Source organism: Tympanuchus pallidicinctus, unplaced genomic scaffold, assembly GCF_026119805.1.
Source record: "Tympanuchus pallidicinctus isolate F22 unplaced genomic scaffold, pur_lepc_1.0 scaffold13, whole genome shotgun sequence".
NCBI classification, from domain to species: domain Eukaryota; kingdom Metazoa; phylum Chordata; class Aves; order Galliformes; family Phasianidae; genus Tympanuchus; species Tympanuchus pallidicinctus.
The window spans coordinates 7,207,324-7,226,000 of NW_026294648.1; the positions used below are offsets into that span (position 1 = coordinate 7,207,324).

At 42.6% G+C, this 18,677-nt stretch overlaps 1 protein-coding gene across 2 annotated transcripts in view; it reads right to left on the reverse strand.

Moving 5' to 3' along the window:
* Positions 1-2,617: 2,617 nt before the first annotated feature.
* The window catches only part of LOC128075754 (vascular endothelial growth factor receptor kdr-like), a 120,005-nt gene continuing 103,945 nt past the window's right edge, over positions 2,618-18,677 (reverse strand). For both annotated transcript variants that reach the window (XM_052672741.1, XM_052672742.1), the window contains exons 28-30: positions 18,397-18,475; positions 16,085-16,179; positions 2,618-7,772 (exon numbers count right to left, since the gene is read on the reverse strand). In XM_052672741.1, the coding sequence (XP_052528701.1) occupies positions 7,562-7,772; positions 16,085-16,179; positions 18,397-18,475 (385 nt within the window). In that variant the 3' untranslated portion in view covers positions 2,618-7,561. The remainder of the gene's footprint in view (positions 7,773-16,084; positions 16,180-18,396; positions 18,476-18,677) is intronic.

Below are 18,677 nucleotides of genomic sequence, written 5' to 3' on the forward strand. Positions count from 1 at the left end.
TTTATCTGCAAAGGAGAAAACTTAGTTTAAAAAAAGCCTTTAATAAAGGTTTTAGTTATTTGATCTTTTTTCAGAGACTTGCTTTTCCAGAGGATTATGGTAAGAATGTGATCTTGAAAGAAGTTCAGAGAAATGGACGGTTCACAAAGAATACAGTGGGCATGATTAGCTAATGGCCAATGCCACTCTTTGTGAGTGGCTACAGTTTGCCACAGGAAGTACGCAAGTGATGGGTTTGACCCAGCGTCATTCCCACGCACTCAGAGGGAATGCCAGTGCCTGTTAGCCCTGCTCTCCCTAGGGCAGCAGAACCAGACCTCAACAACCCTCCTCTGCCAGACAGTGCTTCCAGTTGTGCTGATCTCTATGCTGCAAGGTCCTTCATGCTTCACTGCTGAATTTTATTCTTGCCTTTCTGGTGGAACTGGCTGAGTGCCTCTGCATGTTTCTTATTTCTCTCTTCAGTGCTTTGTATTTTGAAATAACCACGTGCTTTTTTGCTTTGACTTCCCCTAAATTAAATCTTGTTAAATCAATAATAGCATCAAATTAAAGAAAATTCAGTAAAACAATCTATGAATTTTTGAATTGGACACATATGGAAAGACGAGGAGAAGTGTCAGAACTAAGATTTCCTGCATTCTGTATCTTGAGTGCCTGTACAAGGAAGTACTTTAAACAGAACAGTTTATCCTCTCAGTTTTAATGAGTGCTCATCAGGTCATAATAAAAATTGCAACTCAAATTGCAATTGTAACTGGCTTCAGCACTGTCAAAAATATGAGCTCTATTTGTTGCCCTTGTAGGGCCTTATGCAGAGCAAATTCATGACAGTGCGATCTGCAGCAGGCACTCAGTGTGCCATTGTACACGTGCAGTAGCTAGCAATAAAGTATACTGGGATCCTAGGAAAGACTTGGGCTACTTCGTAGGTTTGAGACAAAATTATTCTGTACTGCTTATGGGCCTGGCTTTGTACTGGCCATATAAAAATAACAGGATTTTCCACATCTGGCAGAGCCTGTGTGCATTACAAACTTTCCTAAGTCTCACAGTGCTAGGGAAAGAAAAAGGACATGGCTGGAAATTGGGGAAATCTGTATTCTCTTCTTAGCTTCCTTATGTGACCATGGGAAAAATCTGTTCATCCTCTCCTAGGTCTTCCTCTTCGTAGTCCCTGTTGTTTCCCAGGATTTCTGTCCCTTCATGCCACCAAGTTTTGTTACTTTGAGATTTTCTCGTCATGCATCTCTCTACACTGCTGCTGTAGAAACAAAGATCTCTTATGTCGTATGTGCCAAAAGGGGCAGAGAAGTTATGTACCTTGGCCAAGATGTAAGAGAAAAGATCATTCCTGATTTCTAGTTTTTTCCCTTTTTGCCCCGAATTATTTTCTGAGGTGTGCCAAAACAGGGTACCTTGCACAAGAGTAACTCAATCTGTACGTGAGTGATAATTCAAATTTGTGCTAAAAGGAAGTCAGATTAAATTTTGTATGCTTTCCTACTACCATTTAACACATTAGTCTCCCCGTAAAGGAGGCCTAGCATTCAGTGACTCATGTGTTATGTAAGTAACTGAAACATTTCATAGTTTACGGAGAAGAATGTTCTTGCTCATTATGTGGATGAAAGGAGATTGCTGTATTTCAAGTGACGTGTATAATTTAACACTTATTTCTAGGACTGCTTGGAACAGTGAGCAAAGAGAAACTTTAAAATGTTTGAAGAGACTTGAGTGCTTCATGGTATTTAATGTGACAGTGAAACACACAGACCAATAACTGGTGAGACTGTGCTAATGGAAGATTGGCTCTGAATGCTAACGCTTCCTTACTGATAATGGTATTTATTTTAAGACACAAGTAGATGCTAGTATTTGCCAGTCCGTAAAAAGCCGCTGAGACGTCCTATTTCTTCTGTAACTCGTTGTCTGCTGTGCCACCATAATGGAAGGAGGATGGGAAGTAGTGTTTCACGAAGATCAGCCACGGTAAGGTAGCCAGCGGTAAAGAAAGTGGCATGGCATGCTTGCTGCAGTCAGCTGTTTTGGGGATAATATGAGCATGGGATATTCTGTATTTTAGCAGTGCAGAGTTCACTCAAGTGAGATTTCCCTGTGCATAGGGAAATACGTAATTGTAGTAAATTAAATGAAGCACTGCTTCTAAAATTTTGAAGCTCAGCAGAGTCCAAATGCCACCATCCTCTGCAAATTATCTTCATATATTTACATGCTTCCATGTTTTAGAGAAGCTGGATCTCATTCAGAAAGCATTAACTCCGATTCTGTCTCAGTAGTCCCGTTGATTTTTTTTAACAAGACAGCAATGTCTGTCTTTCATGGGCTGTTTTTGGCAGCAGCTAGATCTGTAGATTCTCCAGCAAATTGGGCCAGCCATTTCCCAGATCCCTGACTTTTTTAAACAAACGTAGCAGCTAGATACCTCCAGGCAATGACAGCGTGGCAGGTTTATGTCCTAACTGTTGTACCTTCTGTAGAAATTAATGACATCTATGCCTTGTAAAAATCCCTCAAACTGTTGCATTATTTATTTATATTCTGCTTCAAGGACAACACTTTTCAAGCCAAGAGATGACACAAAGGAGCCTTGGGCTGTATAAATATAGAATCTTTTTATTTTTTTGGTTAATAGATACAGTACATTTTTTGACTACATATGAAAGCGTTGTTTTCAGTGCATACATTCTGCAGACAGACAGGAACAGGGCAGACATACATTCCTTGGTGTTTTGAGTATTACATGGCACTTAGTTTACTTTCTCTGAGTCCTCAGTTACTGGGCTTCCCCAGTTTTCACTAGCTGCTTTGACAGCTCAAGATCCAAGAAGGAATGACTGGAGCAGTATGTGCTGGCTCTCGTGGCACAGCATTGCCAAGCAGGACAACAGAACACTGCTCACTGTGCACCACACAGGTCTTCCTGCAACCCATGCCCTTAGGGCACTGCATTTGCTTGGGGTCCAAGTGAACCGGTCTGTGTTAACAAAGTATGAAACCAACACATGCATCACAGGACAAAGTCAGTGCTTGTGCTGAACCTTTATGTCCTGTACAGTGACCAACTTTTGATAGGATCAAATCCAGAAGTCCTCCCTGAATTTTACTACCTATGTTGGTACTTAACCAAAATTCTTTCTGCCTTTTTTCTTTTATGTGTCACAGCACAAAACCAGGAAAATGGATCACAGGTCTTGGCCATTAGTATCTATAGGACGGGACAAAAGAAACATTGCTACCTTCTGTATTTTCCATTCACTTTATCAAAAGAAAAAAATAGATCCAAGGTGTGATCCTGGCCAATTCCTGCTTTCAGGAACACACGATAATGCCTCACTTTATAGTACAGCTATTTCCTATTTGCTGCTGAGTCCTGCTGGTACCAATTTGGTGCTAGTGGTAGCTAGAGACCATGTGTCCCAAACACCCTTTCAACTGGAATTGAGCCAGATGGAATTTGTAAAGCAGGATGGTGCATGGCAAGGCAGAGCCAGTGCTCAACATGAAGGGTCATTGAGAAGCAAAGTCATAAGCTGCTTACTGGCCGGTAACAAGCTAACATTGATAAGCATTTTTACAGTATACAATGCATAAATGCAAGGAAAGAAGTGCCTGGCTACTCCAGGTTGCACTAGGTAGATGGCAGGCTGGATGCCTGGAGAGTTTCATGTTAGTGAAATGTCTAAGCAGAGCAGCTATGTCTGCAGGCAGCTGTGAATGTCTGCATCATCAGCATTCAGAGGGTTTAAGTGTCAGTGTTTTTGTTTGAGCTTGTTATTCAGAAAGACTTTACGTTTTTATCTGGCCGTTCTTGATATCCTGTGCAGATGGTGTGGGCCCAGCACCCTGGCATCCCTTCTAATGAGGTTAATTTGTAAGAACCAAAGAGAAATCAAATTGAGAAAGCACTAAGAGGAAGGTGAGGCTCATGTAGATAGACACCAAACTTCATCTCACTACAGACAGCAAAAATTAAAAAATTAGAAGAGTGAAAAAGCTTCTCTCATTCAGAGAAGGATACAGAGATGCTTCCAGGCACATCAGAGTAAACCAGTTTCCTGTGCCTATATTGGAAACATTTTTAATGTGGGAAGAAAGCTTACTTCAGTGTGTCTAGTTCAGCCTCTGCAAGAATGGGGATGCACAAAATACCACAGTGAGATGGGCTCTATATCTGACTTTACTCAAAAGAGGAAAGCATAAGCTGTGATGGGTAAATATCAGCACACAGACAACAAGGAGAGCAAGGAGGAAGTAGGAGCCCAGGCTGCCAAGCCCACCTGGCTGCTGACAGTGCACAGGGGAAGGCACTTTTTGGCAGACTGTATGGCTGGAGGGTGCTGGGAGGAGACAACACATTTGTTGTGAGCTCTAAGCTCCTCTGCCCCAATTCTGCAGTTACAAAAAGAAAAACAGGACAGTGGGCTCCTTTAAGGAAAACAAAGGTACTTCTCAATACTCCATCCCACTGAGTTCAGTAAGATTAGAAAAGGCAGGTGGCGAACAAGAGCTGAATAAGAATCCCTGAGACATCTGAAAAACTATGAAACATCACCTCACTCAGACAACTTGGCTCCTTCTGATGCTCTAACTGATACACCAGCCTGCACTTCAAACAGAAGCAGTGGAAATCCCTCCCCTTTGCCTTGAGCTGCAAAGTGACACTTTCAGGAATGAGATAAATCTGCTGGAGTCATGGAGGTCCCTGCTTCCTTACTGAAACTGACTGATGTGGAAAGCAAGCGAGAGCTGGGACATGAGGGCCAGCAGAGCGCCGCCGTGAGCTGGCACCAGTGGGTGCTGCAGCCTGCAAATGTCAGTGAAATGCTCTGTGGAGATCCTTCACTCTGCTATGTCTGCGCATCTTTTGACTAAAATACAAATATTACCATATAAATGAATCACTACATTTGTTCCTACTGGGTAAACTATATACATCATTGTAAGAAAAGAACAATAATTAAATTAAGGGAGGAGAGAAAAAGACAAAATATTAGTAAATAAAATAGAAAACACATATGTTCAGTAATACTTTTAGGTAATATTTTTGCTTCTTACAGTTACCATAGAGGGAAAAACCTTCAACTTAAAATAAACATTTCATCCCTGCTAAGGAGGAAAGGCAGTGTGCTCGGCTCTCTTGGAAGAAGGCACTTCAAACAGCAGCATTTCCCAATCTTTTTTAAAACTGAGAGCAGAGTTGCACTTTTTTTGTTTTTCCTACGTGTGCTTATTTCAAAGTTTATAAGCAGAGCTTTTTAAACATTGTCATTTTCTTCTGCTACACAACAAGGCACAACAACAAACCACCTCACGCTGATTGATGCCAGTAACAGCAGAGCCAGACAAACCATAGGCACCTTTCTTTTTCTTTCTGCCACCTGAATAAATTATTTTCCAAATAAGTGATCTGTTATTTGATCAGAGCTATAGATAATTTCCTATTTCATGAAAAACTGATCCGGTGAGTTTTCTGTGACCCATCAGATGAATTATTTCCCAGTATTCCGTTACTTGACCAACTTTACCTCATACACAGACACTAACATACAAAGAAGTGCAAAAATGGCCATAAAGCAACTACAGACCACAGTTATTTGCCAGGCTCACTATGAGCAACGGCCCATGGGCTCCTGCAGGTGATTTCTTAAACAGCTCAAATCTGAGGCTGAGGAGAACAAGACATGGTTCCCAAGAGCCCTTCCACCAGATGCTTTAGCATTCACAGTTAGGATGGCATGGGCTTTGGGGATTTCTCCCCTTTGATCATACCTGAGGCTTTTTCTGTTTATTTCAATGCAACCAACTGTAACCAGTCTTCCAGAATTTTGTCTTCATTGCTGCAAGGGCAGTTAGGCTGTGTTCGCCAAGGTAAAATAATTGTTTGCCAAGTGTTGGATGTTTTAGAAAGAATTAATTTGTAATCATTTTAGTTTGTAGCTAATTTCTTTCTCTAAAGAAGTCTATTAGAGTATCAATTCTAAAAAAGAAAAGGCAAGGGTTATGCAGACCTTGGAATAAACTGCACAAAGTTATGTCCAGGTCTGGGTTTATAACTTAGGAAGTTATAGGCTTGGCTGTCAACATACATCTTTTTTATCTTTGCTTTTTCTACCCGAAAACTCCCTTTACCCCTTCCTAGATTTCTAATGTCAGCACTGGATCTTTCCCAGCACATTAAATGACAAAGATAAGTTGCTTGGTTCTGAGGTTGCTATGAGGATGGTTGGGGTGCGCGTGGGAGCTGGTGTGCACAGCTGTAGGCCAGCAGTCCCTGCTGCACACCGCTTTTGCAAAAGGACAACACACTTTGAATTGCTCAGATGTGAGAATTTGTGACCCATTCAGACCGGCACGAGTGGATTCCACAAATCTTCGCAGCACTCGTGGATGGTTTAGATACAGAAGGCATGGCAGATCGTAGCAGTATTTACCTTGGCAAGCAGCTGGAGACAAGTGTGTTTTACATATGCTCACAGCTGAGAATGGGCTGGTATTCCCAAGATCAAACTATTGGGCATCTGCCATAGAATTCAAAGGAAGAGCTTTTTTTCCCCAATTTTAAATAATCTGTGGCCAGAAAGGAAACAGAGAAATGCTGCTACACTGCTGATGCCTCAAGGTTATTTATGTGTTCATGTGTCACTCTCATATTGTGGATGAGTATTTCATGCACATTCACACAGATGTGCACGTGTACTGGGCAACACTGCCTGCATGAGCTGAAGGTTCTTACTTAATGCAGTGCTGATGCCTTGCAATCACTGCAGATGCATCCCCATCATGGCTCCCTATTGCATAATGTTAAAGAAGTTGCTGTTTGAACAAGGAGGGAAAACAGGGCATCACATTTAACAACACTGTATGTGCATATATATATATACAGTGTTGTTGTATATATATATGTATATACATATATATATGTATATATACATATGTATATACATACATGGATGCTGGCTGCTTCTCTGTTGTGTTGTCTGGGGAGTGGATCCTCTTGGCAGTGAAATTATTAGATCACAAATTGTAATAAACATATTTTGGATTTCAAAATATTCCAGAAACATTTACTGAAGGTGAGTTCCCAGGTTAAGAGAAATGTTTTAATTTTTGGATTCTTTTCAAACACAAAACGTTAGAGTTTATGGCTGTAATTATCAGCTGATACCTTCCAGCCTCACACCAAGCAACCCCTTAGATGGGTGCAGGACCAGTGGGATCAGTATTGTCACAGCTATCGTGAGGGGTGACTCATGGTGACTTATGGAGTAAAATATGGTTATTAAACAATCCCTGCTAAGGGAGGAAGGATGGGAGCAGTTCTGGGTTACAGCTCCTATTAACAATTCTTATATGTGTTCTAATTTACCACATACTTTGCAATAGGCCTTTAAAGATTTTCTGCTCACATCAGAGATGTGCCAGATGAAACATAAGAACCAGTGTGCTGCTGGGTTCCCCCTTGGTTGGCACACAGCCTTTTTATGGAATCCATCGTGGCCAAATGAAGCACCAAAGGCCCTGCACCAGGCTGGGCTGGTTACACTGGGGGTGCAGAGCAGTGCACAACAGAGTTGTAATCCGGAGGGGGGCTGTGGCACTCCAGGCTTGGATCCATAGGAAGGAGCACAGAGTCTTCCAGTGGGAAGTCCATGGTGTCTTCTTCAACCTGCACTGCGGGCTGGTATTTGACAGCTTCACGTTCATGGTCAGATAAGATGGACTCTTTGCTCCTGCTAACAGCTCGCCGCCTGTTGAGAACAAGCAGTATGATATATGGATCCATGGGTTTTATCTGTGTTACTCATGGTCAAAATTATTTATAAACATTTACATACATAAAGCATTTCAATTTAACACTGCAGCACTATGTAAGTTGTTGGGTTTTTTTAAGAACTAGGTGTATTGTAAGCAGATTCAGGAGTAAAGCTGGGAGTCCCAGTGCTCTCTCTGGTTAGCCTTATACGTTTCAGTGCACTCTATATGTCTTAGTTATAAATGCACCTGTCCTATACATGCAGTAATACTCTCTTTATGATATTTGACTTTTCTGAAATCAGAACTGAAGACTATGACTATGACTTTTCTTTAACTGTAATAAAGGATGAAATGATGAATAATCATATCAGACTCCAATTTAAAATGATACTAAAAGCACTGTAGGGCAAGATGTCTTTGATGTTCTCTAGCCCAGTAAAATTCCTGAGCTGCACACGAGCAAGTGGTAGTGATGCTCAGTGTGACAGCTGCTGGCCTGTAACCAGTTCTATCAAAAGTCTCATTTTCTGCTATCTCCTCCTATTACAGGCGATCCAGATGCTGCAAGAGAAGCAGCTTACATCACCAGAGCAACCTCAGTGTCCAAAGTGGAAGAACTCAAGGGAGAATTTGTATCACAAGGTGACCCTGAGGAACAGCAAGCATTGTGGAAAAAAAGGTACTTGTGTTGTAGGCTGCCTTAAAAATTATTTTGGTAAACCTGGTTTCTTCAATTTGAGGAATTCTTAGAAGAGAGTTGGATAATTTAGGAATGGCTCTGGTAAGAATCCCAACCTGAGAATGGCTTTTGAACCTCTTCACTTTGCTTACACACCATTACCATGCACCTGTCTAGGGTAAGTCACTCACAGACTGCTTGTGATGTTGCACATCTTGGCTCAGATTGATTTGTGAGTTGCCTGGGAAGACTCAGAACTAGGCAGTGCTCAAGCACTTTCAGTGTGTATTACAGATTTGTTTAAAGGAGAGTAATGCTACTTCATAATCACACTAAATCAAACCAAAATAGTCAACAGCCATCACATGATTGTGTTACTCATTACACTTATTTTATCTGTACTGCTTCAGTGACTGCAGTCCCTAGCAGGTGATCAGAGATTGGGAGTGTTGAATGTTTCTCAAAGAAAGTGAAACCATTTCCTGCTCCACCGAACATAAAGCAATAGCAAAGAGACAGATACAGAAATTGAAGACCAGGGGCAGGTACAATGAGCAGTGGAAGCAGTAGATCAGGAGCTGTTGTATTGTGCAGGTGCAACACAGAGTGCTGCAATCCTAGGAGCAGCTGGTTCTGGGCAGGACAGAATCGCAGCATGCAGCTGTGCTCAGACCTGCCAGGTGATGCCACTGTGACTCCAGGAGACTTGTATTACCCTGCCTCTGAATCTGGAACTTAGCAAGTGCTTTGATTTTCCTACCAGCTGCAAATATTCTCAGTCTGAGTGACAGAATTAGAGCCAATGCCTCCATTTAAAATGTTGCTAATTCTGGAAAGGTCCTGGGCGCAGTGCATTGGTAGAGTAGAATACTACTTTATGAAATATATCCACAGTCACATGTAAGAGCCTGTCCGTCTGTAAATTATCCATCCCTGTAGGTCTCTCTTAGAGAACTGTGCAGCAGGTGATGCTGTGTGCATCCCAGTGCACGAGGCTAGGAATAATAGGCTTGCAGCCAGACTCAAGCAGAGCAGATTGCTGCAGTCTCAGCCGGCTGCAATGGGAGACTGGCTGCTTTGTGGCTGGCCTGATGTTAGCATGCAGGGCTGGCTTCACACAGAATGTTCGTGTCCCTAGTTGGGTCTTGAGGAGCTGAACACAGACATCAGAGTGGTAAGAGCCAGCCCACCACCTCCTGCATATCCAGAATAAATCTGGGTCCTATGACTTCTTAAGTGCAAAGACACAGTTTATAGATTAAAGCCAATGTTACTGTGCACTTGACTTACACAGGGCTCTGAAACCAAATTCTAAAATAAATAGTAACCCTGAGAGCTTCAACAGAAACATGCCATGCTCTGATTTCACAGTCTACATTTCTGGCTTCTCATTTGCCAGGTATTAAAGCTGTTGTTGGAGACAAGGCAAAGCTTGGAAGTACCTGTGTAACTTGGCCCCAGTCTGTGTAGTTCAGGGTGTTGGAGAACAGAAACGTTAGGGGTTAGTTTGGCTACACAGTGGGAAACTTTTAGAACCACGTAGCCTTCCAACAAGTGTTCCTCTTGGGTTTCTGCCCCTGAGGCCAAGGGATATCTCAAGGAGTGCAGAAGGCTGATGGGCGAGGTTGGAAGCAAATTTTGTCATTAGCCATGTTACTGCAGAGCAAAATGCAATTAACTTTAGAAACTATCTTTCTAAATGCATTTTCTAAATTGAAGCTATGCAAGAGTCTTGCATTTTTCCCTTTTCTGTTCTATGCTTACTGTCACTCCAATCTGCTCTGTTCATGCTCAGACACAGAGAAATGTACACATGCTTGGACTGTATATTGGCAAACCAGACTGCAGCTTCCCTTTCCTGTCTCTCCTTGAAATCTCATTTTTTGCATGTGAACTGCCACAGCACATCAGTCAGTGCAGCTATGCATTGCCCCTGGCAGCGCTCAGTGCTCTGCCTCAGGGAGCAAAAACCCCTCTGTGCCCTGAGCCAGACGTACTGTCCTGGATAAGATAGCACAATTCTCCCTGAGCCCACAGATAAATATTTTCTGATAGAAGTCATTAGATTAATCACACAATAGCTACAAAAGTTAGCAGTGGATATGCAATTAAATAATTTCATTAGAAACTAGCCATTATTTGACTCAGTCCTGCTGGGTTGGTATTACGCTGCCCCAAAGGTATCTCCTTAGGCTGACTTTGCCTAACTTTGGAAAACTGCAGCACAGGCAGTGACAAAGGAGACATTCAGTTTGGGTAAACCTGCTCAGCACTGAGGCTGTGCCATCCAGCTCTGTGCAGCTGTCAGTGTTCTCCCCCCAGCACAGTGTGAGGATGAGGAATGTGAACACTATGATGCTCAGTGAAACATGGTGAGGATGAGATGCACCAACACTGTGACAGTCGGTGAAAAACAGTGAGGATGAGGTATGACATCAGTGAAACACATCTGCCCAGTGATCCAGGCTGATCACATTTTACATGAAGAGCAACTTGAAAACTTTTCTGTCCTTCCCAGAACATGTACTGTTTGTGGCAGGGCACAGGGAAAGATGAAAATCTAAAAATCTAACCTGAACGCTGCCATTTCCTATCCTTAAACTGATTTTGTAACCAAAAGGACTCTCTTTCATAATAGGCACACTTGTATGCAGTACTGGTTGGGGAAACACTGCAGATGCAGTGAGCTGGCTTCAGCCTTATTTCATTGGCAGCACTGAGACTGCAGGGCACAGCACTTGACTCCTCTCTTTCAGAAAGACACCTGCAAATTAGGGAGGTTTATGGAAGAAGTACAAACACTATGAAAGCCCTGGAGGAACCAGTAGTGAAAGATGAGAAGAATGCAAATGGGTAGCAACAAATGACATTCATAGCAACCAGAAAATCCTGCAACACTTTGGGATGTGTTTCTATACTGAGCCTGGAGCTAGTGCTCTGTTTGTCAGATTTGAAACCAGAACTAGGATAGACTTGGTGCTAATGTGGATTCATGCTCCCAGTGCCACTAATTGGAAGCCTGCTATGTCTGTGAGTGTGTTTGTACCACGAGCCTTGGTGCCAGTTGTGCACATGAAGGGGCTGTGTGAGGCTCCAGTGCTGTCAGCAAATCCCGTGGCCGAGACACAACCTGAACAAGTGCTTTTTAGTGTGGTGCCGTGGTGCGGGTAGTGAGATCTTTTCAGTACCCATTTTAACTGTGCTATGTCATATTTTCTGCTATCGATGAAGTTTGAAAAGTCCAGGAATGAAACCGGGTGAAGAAAAACTTAGCCTGAGTATTAAGTAATCTTCCACAATATTTTTTTAAAGTTTTCTAGAGAGGTGTCAAAGTTGTTTGGAAAATACCACAGAGGGTAATGCTGTAATAATGAGAAGGTCAGAGAGAACTGATGAAAATTTTTCACCTTTCTGTAAGAACCAGGCTTCTTGGTCAGAGTTAGAAATGTACTGCAGTTGCCAAGAAGCTGGCAAATCATCAGTGGGGCTGTTTGAGTCTGTATCAGAGGGCAGCAGTTTCTAACAGCTCAAATCTCAGGGTCAGTGACTTGAAGAGGAGCACGGAGGGAGGTGCTGTGAGAAAATCGTGTGTCCCTGAGGTCTACAGCACAAGGACAGCACTTATCCCCAGCTGCTCTTATTGCTTTGCAAGTGCCCAAGTATCTTGCCCTCCGTAGGAGAAACTAGTAGACTCTTGCATCATGTGGAAATTCTGGGCTTGTTTGGACGCTGTGCTTTGGGAAAGCTGAGAGGTGTGCTGAGCACTGCCAAGCAGAGCAGTTTGTCTCCTGGCTGCATCTCATAATGAGATGTGGGAGCTTCATGGTCCTATAACAGCTTTCATAGGTGTCTGATGAGGCACACGGTACTAGAGATTAATTTGCTTTTTCTGCATGGAAAGAAATGAAAGGGTTATTTCTTCCTCTAATAGCTGTTTGCTGTCTACTGTTCGCTTTAAGACACCCTCAACAGAATTTACTCCTGGGATTCCTCTGGCTGTATCACTGCAATCAGTAGCTGCTGGCAAGGAAAGCTCAAGGGATTAAAATCAAGAATTTATTGTTTTGAAGCATTTCTAACCACAAAGCACAGCTAGAATAAAGTTCTAACAGGAAAAATCACCCACTCTCTGAGTGTATGCCCCCTCACAAGGCTGGTCACCTCTCTGAAATTCAAACCACCCAGCCTTTGACTTTAGCTCCAGCACTCAGAAGGTGGTGAGATGAAAAGCACTGCAGTTAGAACCAAACTGAAGTCCCTGCCACTACAAGCATATAGTGTGATACTACATCTGCTGTTTCAGTGTGCTCATCACAGGTGAAAAACCTGTTGAAACTAAGTTCTGCTGTGGAGTAGAAGTATTTCCATGCCTCATTTTTCTGTTACATCAGAAAATATCAGTTCGGCTGCATTGCTGTTGAACACCTTGCATCTGGACATAAATGTCTGATGCACCTGCACACCAACATTTTGTTCCTATCTTGGTGACCTGCCTTAGGTCCACTTGGGCTCTGACAAAGGCAGAGCCCTCAGCAAAGGGCCCTGAGTGCAACATCAGTGCTCAGCGTCAGCTGAGCCTCACGGAGCCTGGCCAGTGCCAGACATGGCATTATGGAGCAACTGGGGCTGGGAGAGCAAGAAGGGTGAGGGTGGAGGGAGGACAGCTAAGCAGACATCAAGTTGTAATTTTAAACAATAACCTGATTATAGAGTCTCAGGGAGAACTGGAAAGCAGTGCCAGGCAGTACCCTGTTAACACTGTGAGATGAAGCCTGACACCAGAGACATCATTAAATCCCTCTGGGCTGGATGCATTTCCTTGGGTGTCAGCTGCAGTGCCACTGTCTTGGTCAATCCTTCTGTCCTTTCTGCAGCTTTGCCCTGCAGCAGTGTACTTAAGTAGCATACTAAGATACTTAAGGCTCAGATATGGTCAGTGCAACTCAACAGTAGTCCCAGGCCCAGAGCATCAGTTTCACCTTGGAGGTTCGTCCTATGGTGTGTAGTGTTGCCAAATTTTAAACTTGTCAGAGGAATGATATGACAAATAGAAATATAGAAGATAGATAAGTAAACAGCAAGGTTTTGGCAAAATAATAAATGCAGCCACCCTGGTTCAGAAAACAGCTAAGCCTTTGAACAGTTTTGTTTTATAAAAGAAAGACTGTTTGAAAAGGATCCAGGGTAACTGTTTTTGAGAGGGAGACACACAATTAACAAGGCTGACTTTATCTCCCTTGTTAAACCAGAATCCCTTTCTGACCTTTCTTAGATATTTGAAGACCGTTCCACATGTTTTTGAGGCTTTCTTTTCCAAGTTAGCAGCGGAGGGGGGCGAGGAGTGTCATGTCTCAAATGAGAGGATGTTGAGATGCTCTGCAACTACGTAAAAAAGTTCTTTGTGCCAATGGCAGTCTGCAAGGTTAAAAAAAGAAAAAAGCTGGCAAAATAGCTGGACCTCAAACACTCAGTGGAAGGACGGCCAAGGAAAAACATCTTCCCATTCACCTGACAGCAGCTCAGAGGGATTTCCTGAAAATCTTGAGAAAACAGACTGCTAGGGGATTTCTGTGTTTCTGCATCTGGCTGGATGTTGAGCTCTCAAGCAGAAAGCTTAGAAGGGGAAGAGAGAACCTTGCTTTTCCCCAGGTCCCTCATATCCAAGGGTGGAAAAGCAGTAGGGGAAGTGCAGTCAGAGGTGGCTGACATCTCCCAGTCAGATTTTACCGGGGAGGCTGTGTGTGTTGTATGCGTCAGCATGACATCATGCAGCAGAGAGGTGAATCACAGCAGGTAAAGTAGTGTGGCAATACAGTTCCTGACATTTGAGCAGCTTCTTTTTTAGAGCCGGTGCCATTTGGTTTCCATAGCAATGCACTGCACTGTGCAGAAATCCCCTCAGCGTGTGCGTAGGACAGAAACGTGAACCCTAATCCCAACCTCTGCTAGTCCTGTGCCAGCTGTGTGAGTGCAGACAGTGCTGCTGAGCAGCAGGCTCTAAGGGCACACTCATGTTCTGCAGCGTCTGAATGCTCCCTGCTAATGCTGCACTGCTCTTTACCTTTAGTTAGGCAACCTTCCCCCTTTTCTTTCTGCTTGTGTCTTGCCATCAAGCATTCATACAAGAATACATAGTTTTAAGGTCTGAAAAGACAAGGCAAGCTTTTCAGAGTTATACCTCCTTTGAAATACTTTTATATTCTCACTGTGCACTTTCATGTCAACTCCCCCATACTACATAGGAATTGTGATAGCCTTTTTTACATCTGTTGTCTCTCTTTAATGTGACAAACTGTGACTCAACGCAAAACAAGAAATTGCTCTGATGGGAAAAATCTTTGAGTTTAATGCAGAGGAAACCAACAAAAATCTAATCAACGGATTTCAGAGGAAACTCTAGGCAGTTCAATTAAACTGCAATTAGCTTAATTAACTGAGTAGTATGGAATACTTTGCCCTGGAATTGTTTTTTAACAATATTTTGAGTTTCTTGTCTCTGAAATTCTAATGTTGGCATCTGAATCAGTACATGGGTTATTATTGCTATTATTCATTTTAACAAAGGTAAAAATGCAGACCAGTTTCACTGCTAGGTTTGCTTCCTGCCTCTGCATGACTCTTACAGAAACAGAAAGAACTGCTAGCTAAGAAATCATCTGCTTTTGTTCTTCTCTGATGGACTGTACCATGAATGGATAACATACAGCAAATACTGGCACAGCTTCTACTTGTAAACTAATCAACAAAAATGCAATTCATAGGATTATGTAGATGGTAGGATTAAAGTCTTCTCTGGAGGACTGTCATGACAGCTGTGCAACAGCAAATGAAGAACTCACAGCACTGGTAAGTGCACCTTACAAAAATCTGTAGTGCTTAAACTATCCTTCACTAAACATTCCTTCTTCATGTTTCCCACATCCCACCAATTGCAAAGGTGCCAGCCCTGTGCATCTAAAATTAGACAGAGCCCTGTTACCGGAATAATAATAAACATTATTCTCTGGATTAATCAATCACATTTTCCAAACTTTGTTCTACCACTACGAAGGAGTCAGGAAAAAAGCCAAAGTAGAGGTGTATGTCTTAAGCTATTTTGCTCTTATCATCTGTCATGAGCAGAATATTTTGTCCTAGCAGACTCAGAGCATGAACAAGAGAAACCAGGTTCACTAGAGAGTGCTCTTCTGTTTTTGAATGTGACTCAGAATTGCAAAGCAACTTGGCTTACTTTGGCAAAAGGAGTTTGGTTGGTTGATGAGACATCATGTGTTCAAAGCTGATGAAATGGGTTTTCATTTTTATCACAAGAATCAACTTTTTTCACGTTAATTAACCTTCCTGTAGTAACAATACAACAATGCTGCATCCCTTCCAGAGACCCAGAAGTGTCTTTTATGTTCAACTTCTTTCTGGAAACAGTTTATATCATAGTTTTCTTGATCTTAAAATACATTAACCATGACCTTTCTGTTACAGTACTGAAATCCAGAGTTGCTTCTCCTTCTAGCTTGTTTATGAAGTGTAAAAATTTCCCTTTTGAAACCAGAAACAAAACTGTAAATTTTGGAAGCATTTTTCTGAATGGAACACTGGCTTCAAAAGAAATGCATCAAAAGTACTCACGCGAGTGCCATGATCCCGTAAGGCCAGGAGCGGATTTCCAGCCTCTTTGGACTTTTTATCTCATCTGATGTCAACACCATTCCGCTGTCTGACTCCTGGAGAGCAAAAGGAGGAGAACATCAGCAGAGTGTCAACATGGAGGACTCTGAAATTAGAAGTTGTATACCCAGGGGAGAGTGTGGGGAAATCAAGCTAAACCAGCACTGAAGTCAGTGGAGAAGGAAAGACAAAGAGTAGAAACAGCAAATTCTAGCTCTTTCATTTTGGGACGATACAGCTTTTGGCCCAGAACTTCACCTCATAAAATCGTCTCCAGTTACAAAGCAGACAGAACAAGGGCAGGAGAATCCAATTTCTCCTTCACTGTGGCCTGCAGAGGTTGGAGCTTCCTGTCCACGTGGTTATCAGGGAGGTACTAACAGGAAGGTGACCACCTGTAGATGTGATACTGCAGTGTTATATGTTGATTTTTGTGTGCTGGAACTATTGTAGGAGCTACCAGCTTCTCTGCATATTTGTAAGATCACAGGCACTGTCAGGGAGAGCTGGACAGCAGCCATCAACCTGCAAGGCACATGTTTGCATCAAAACTTCCAGTTGCGTGCTATCTAGTGACATGCTTAACACAGAGATATGTCCAGTTGGTATAGGAAATTAAGTCCATTCTTCTGAATTTTCTCTTATCAGGGCCACCATTATCAATTTTCAGCCAGCTGGTCCTGATTATGCAGCTATTTAGCCTGGATTTCTCTCTGTCTTTTATCTTTATTATTTCCCCTTAAAATAACATGCTCTAGAAATAATTTATCTCTGTGTTCCTTTTCAATTTTCTTACAGAGAAATTGTAAAAAAAAATAATCTTAACAAGATACTACATAAAATCAACAGAATGGCAGGAAGGTGTGGTAGAGTTTTAGAGTTCCTGGGCAACTTTTTCAAATAATGACCTAATCAGCATTAATGCCTTGGTATTTAAGATAATTGTAGTAATCCAAGTGCATTTACTTAGTCCAAAAGTAGATGATACCATAATTTTCTTCAGAAGATTCGCAATGATATCTCACATTCACTTCCAATCTGTTAGTGTATTACCCTCTTTTTTAAAAAAAAAACAACTTTCCTCCCTCCACGTAAGGAGTTGCTTTAAAATGCCATGAAGAAAGAACATTTAGGAAAGTAACATTTGTGCTGGCAGCAAAAATCTCTTACTGACACCAGCTCTATCTACGAAATGTCTCCACATGATTCTGAGGAACAAATCTTTATCCGTCAGAAGGAGGTGCAGGAACCAGAGGAAATTCTAAGCCCCTAATCCCTGAGGAGGCACTGATAAAGGCACAGAAATTACATTCAGCGGAATGCTAGGGAATAATGAGCATCAATTCTGTGCTCCCAAGGGAGCGTTAACTGGGGGTGCTGGGCTGTCCCCAGCAGCAGGTAGCTGCTCACATTCTTCTTTTCTCTTCCTGCTCCTGAAGGTGCATGTCTTCTTCCATTTCTACCCAACTTCTTCTTCTTTCTACCTGCTTCAAACATGCATTACAAACGTCTCTCTTCAGTGCACAGGATCTGTCACTGAGGCAAGCGGGATGCGCTGCAGCCGATTATTACCTGAGTAAATTTATGAGTTTTGTTTTGTTTTCTTTGTTTAAATAAGAAAGTAAAAAAATAGAAAAAACCTCCATCCCAGAACCTTAATTTCAGGGGAAGCCAACAAGCCAAGCAACAAATTCTGCAATAAAACAAGCCTTTGTTTTCCACTGGAGTGAAAATGAAATCTTTCAACACCCTCCCACATGCAGAACCATTAAGCTATCAATAAAAATGCCCACCTAGATCGGGGAACTTGCAAGGCAAAGCCCTTTGAATCAAGGAAAGCCAGTATTTGAATCTTGGTCAGGTTCCTCCTGAACTGACCCCCTCACCATCCAGCTGTTGCCTGGTTCAGCCAGCCAGAATCCCCTGGGGACATTTTCTTCAAAGGCTCAGTTTCAGTAAGCTGCCATTTTCTTATGGGGAAAAAAACAAACCAATATTGAGATTTGCTCCTGTCTGGCTGTAACATAAAGCTCTGCAGCCTGACCAACGTCAGTCTACTCACACAGGAGCTTCTCTTCAAATTATTTGTCAAAGTAAGTGCAGGTTCCTCTGCTGTCATACAGCCCTGTGTGTGAGATGCTTGGGCCAAATATTCCCCTCGATTTAAAACCTTTTTTCTGACCACAGAGATTTCAAACGCTCTGATAACCGTTCGGTGTTGGTGCCAAGCAGTCAGTGTTCCTCGTGGAGAAGGACACAGTCACCCCGCTCACCTCATGCATCACCTTCTCCTTTCCCACTGAAACTTCATCAAACGTCTTCACACTCAGAGGGCGCCTTTTGCTGCCGCTGCTGGAAGATAGAAAGTTGAAGGGCGACATGAGGCCCAGGCAGGTGCTGGTAGCTCAGCTAGTAGCCCTGACACAGCTCCATTCCCATCCCAGTCTTTCTTTGCCATCTCCTGTAACTAACAAACAACGCTCTGACAAATATTTTTGTCCAACTCACTTAGAACTGCCACACTGTGAGAACAACCCAGCTACATCAGATCTCC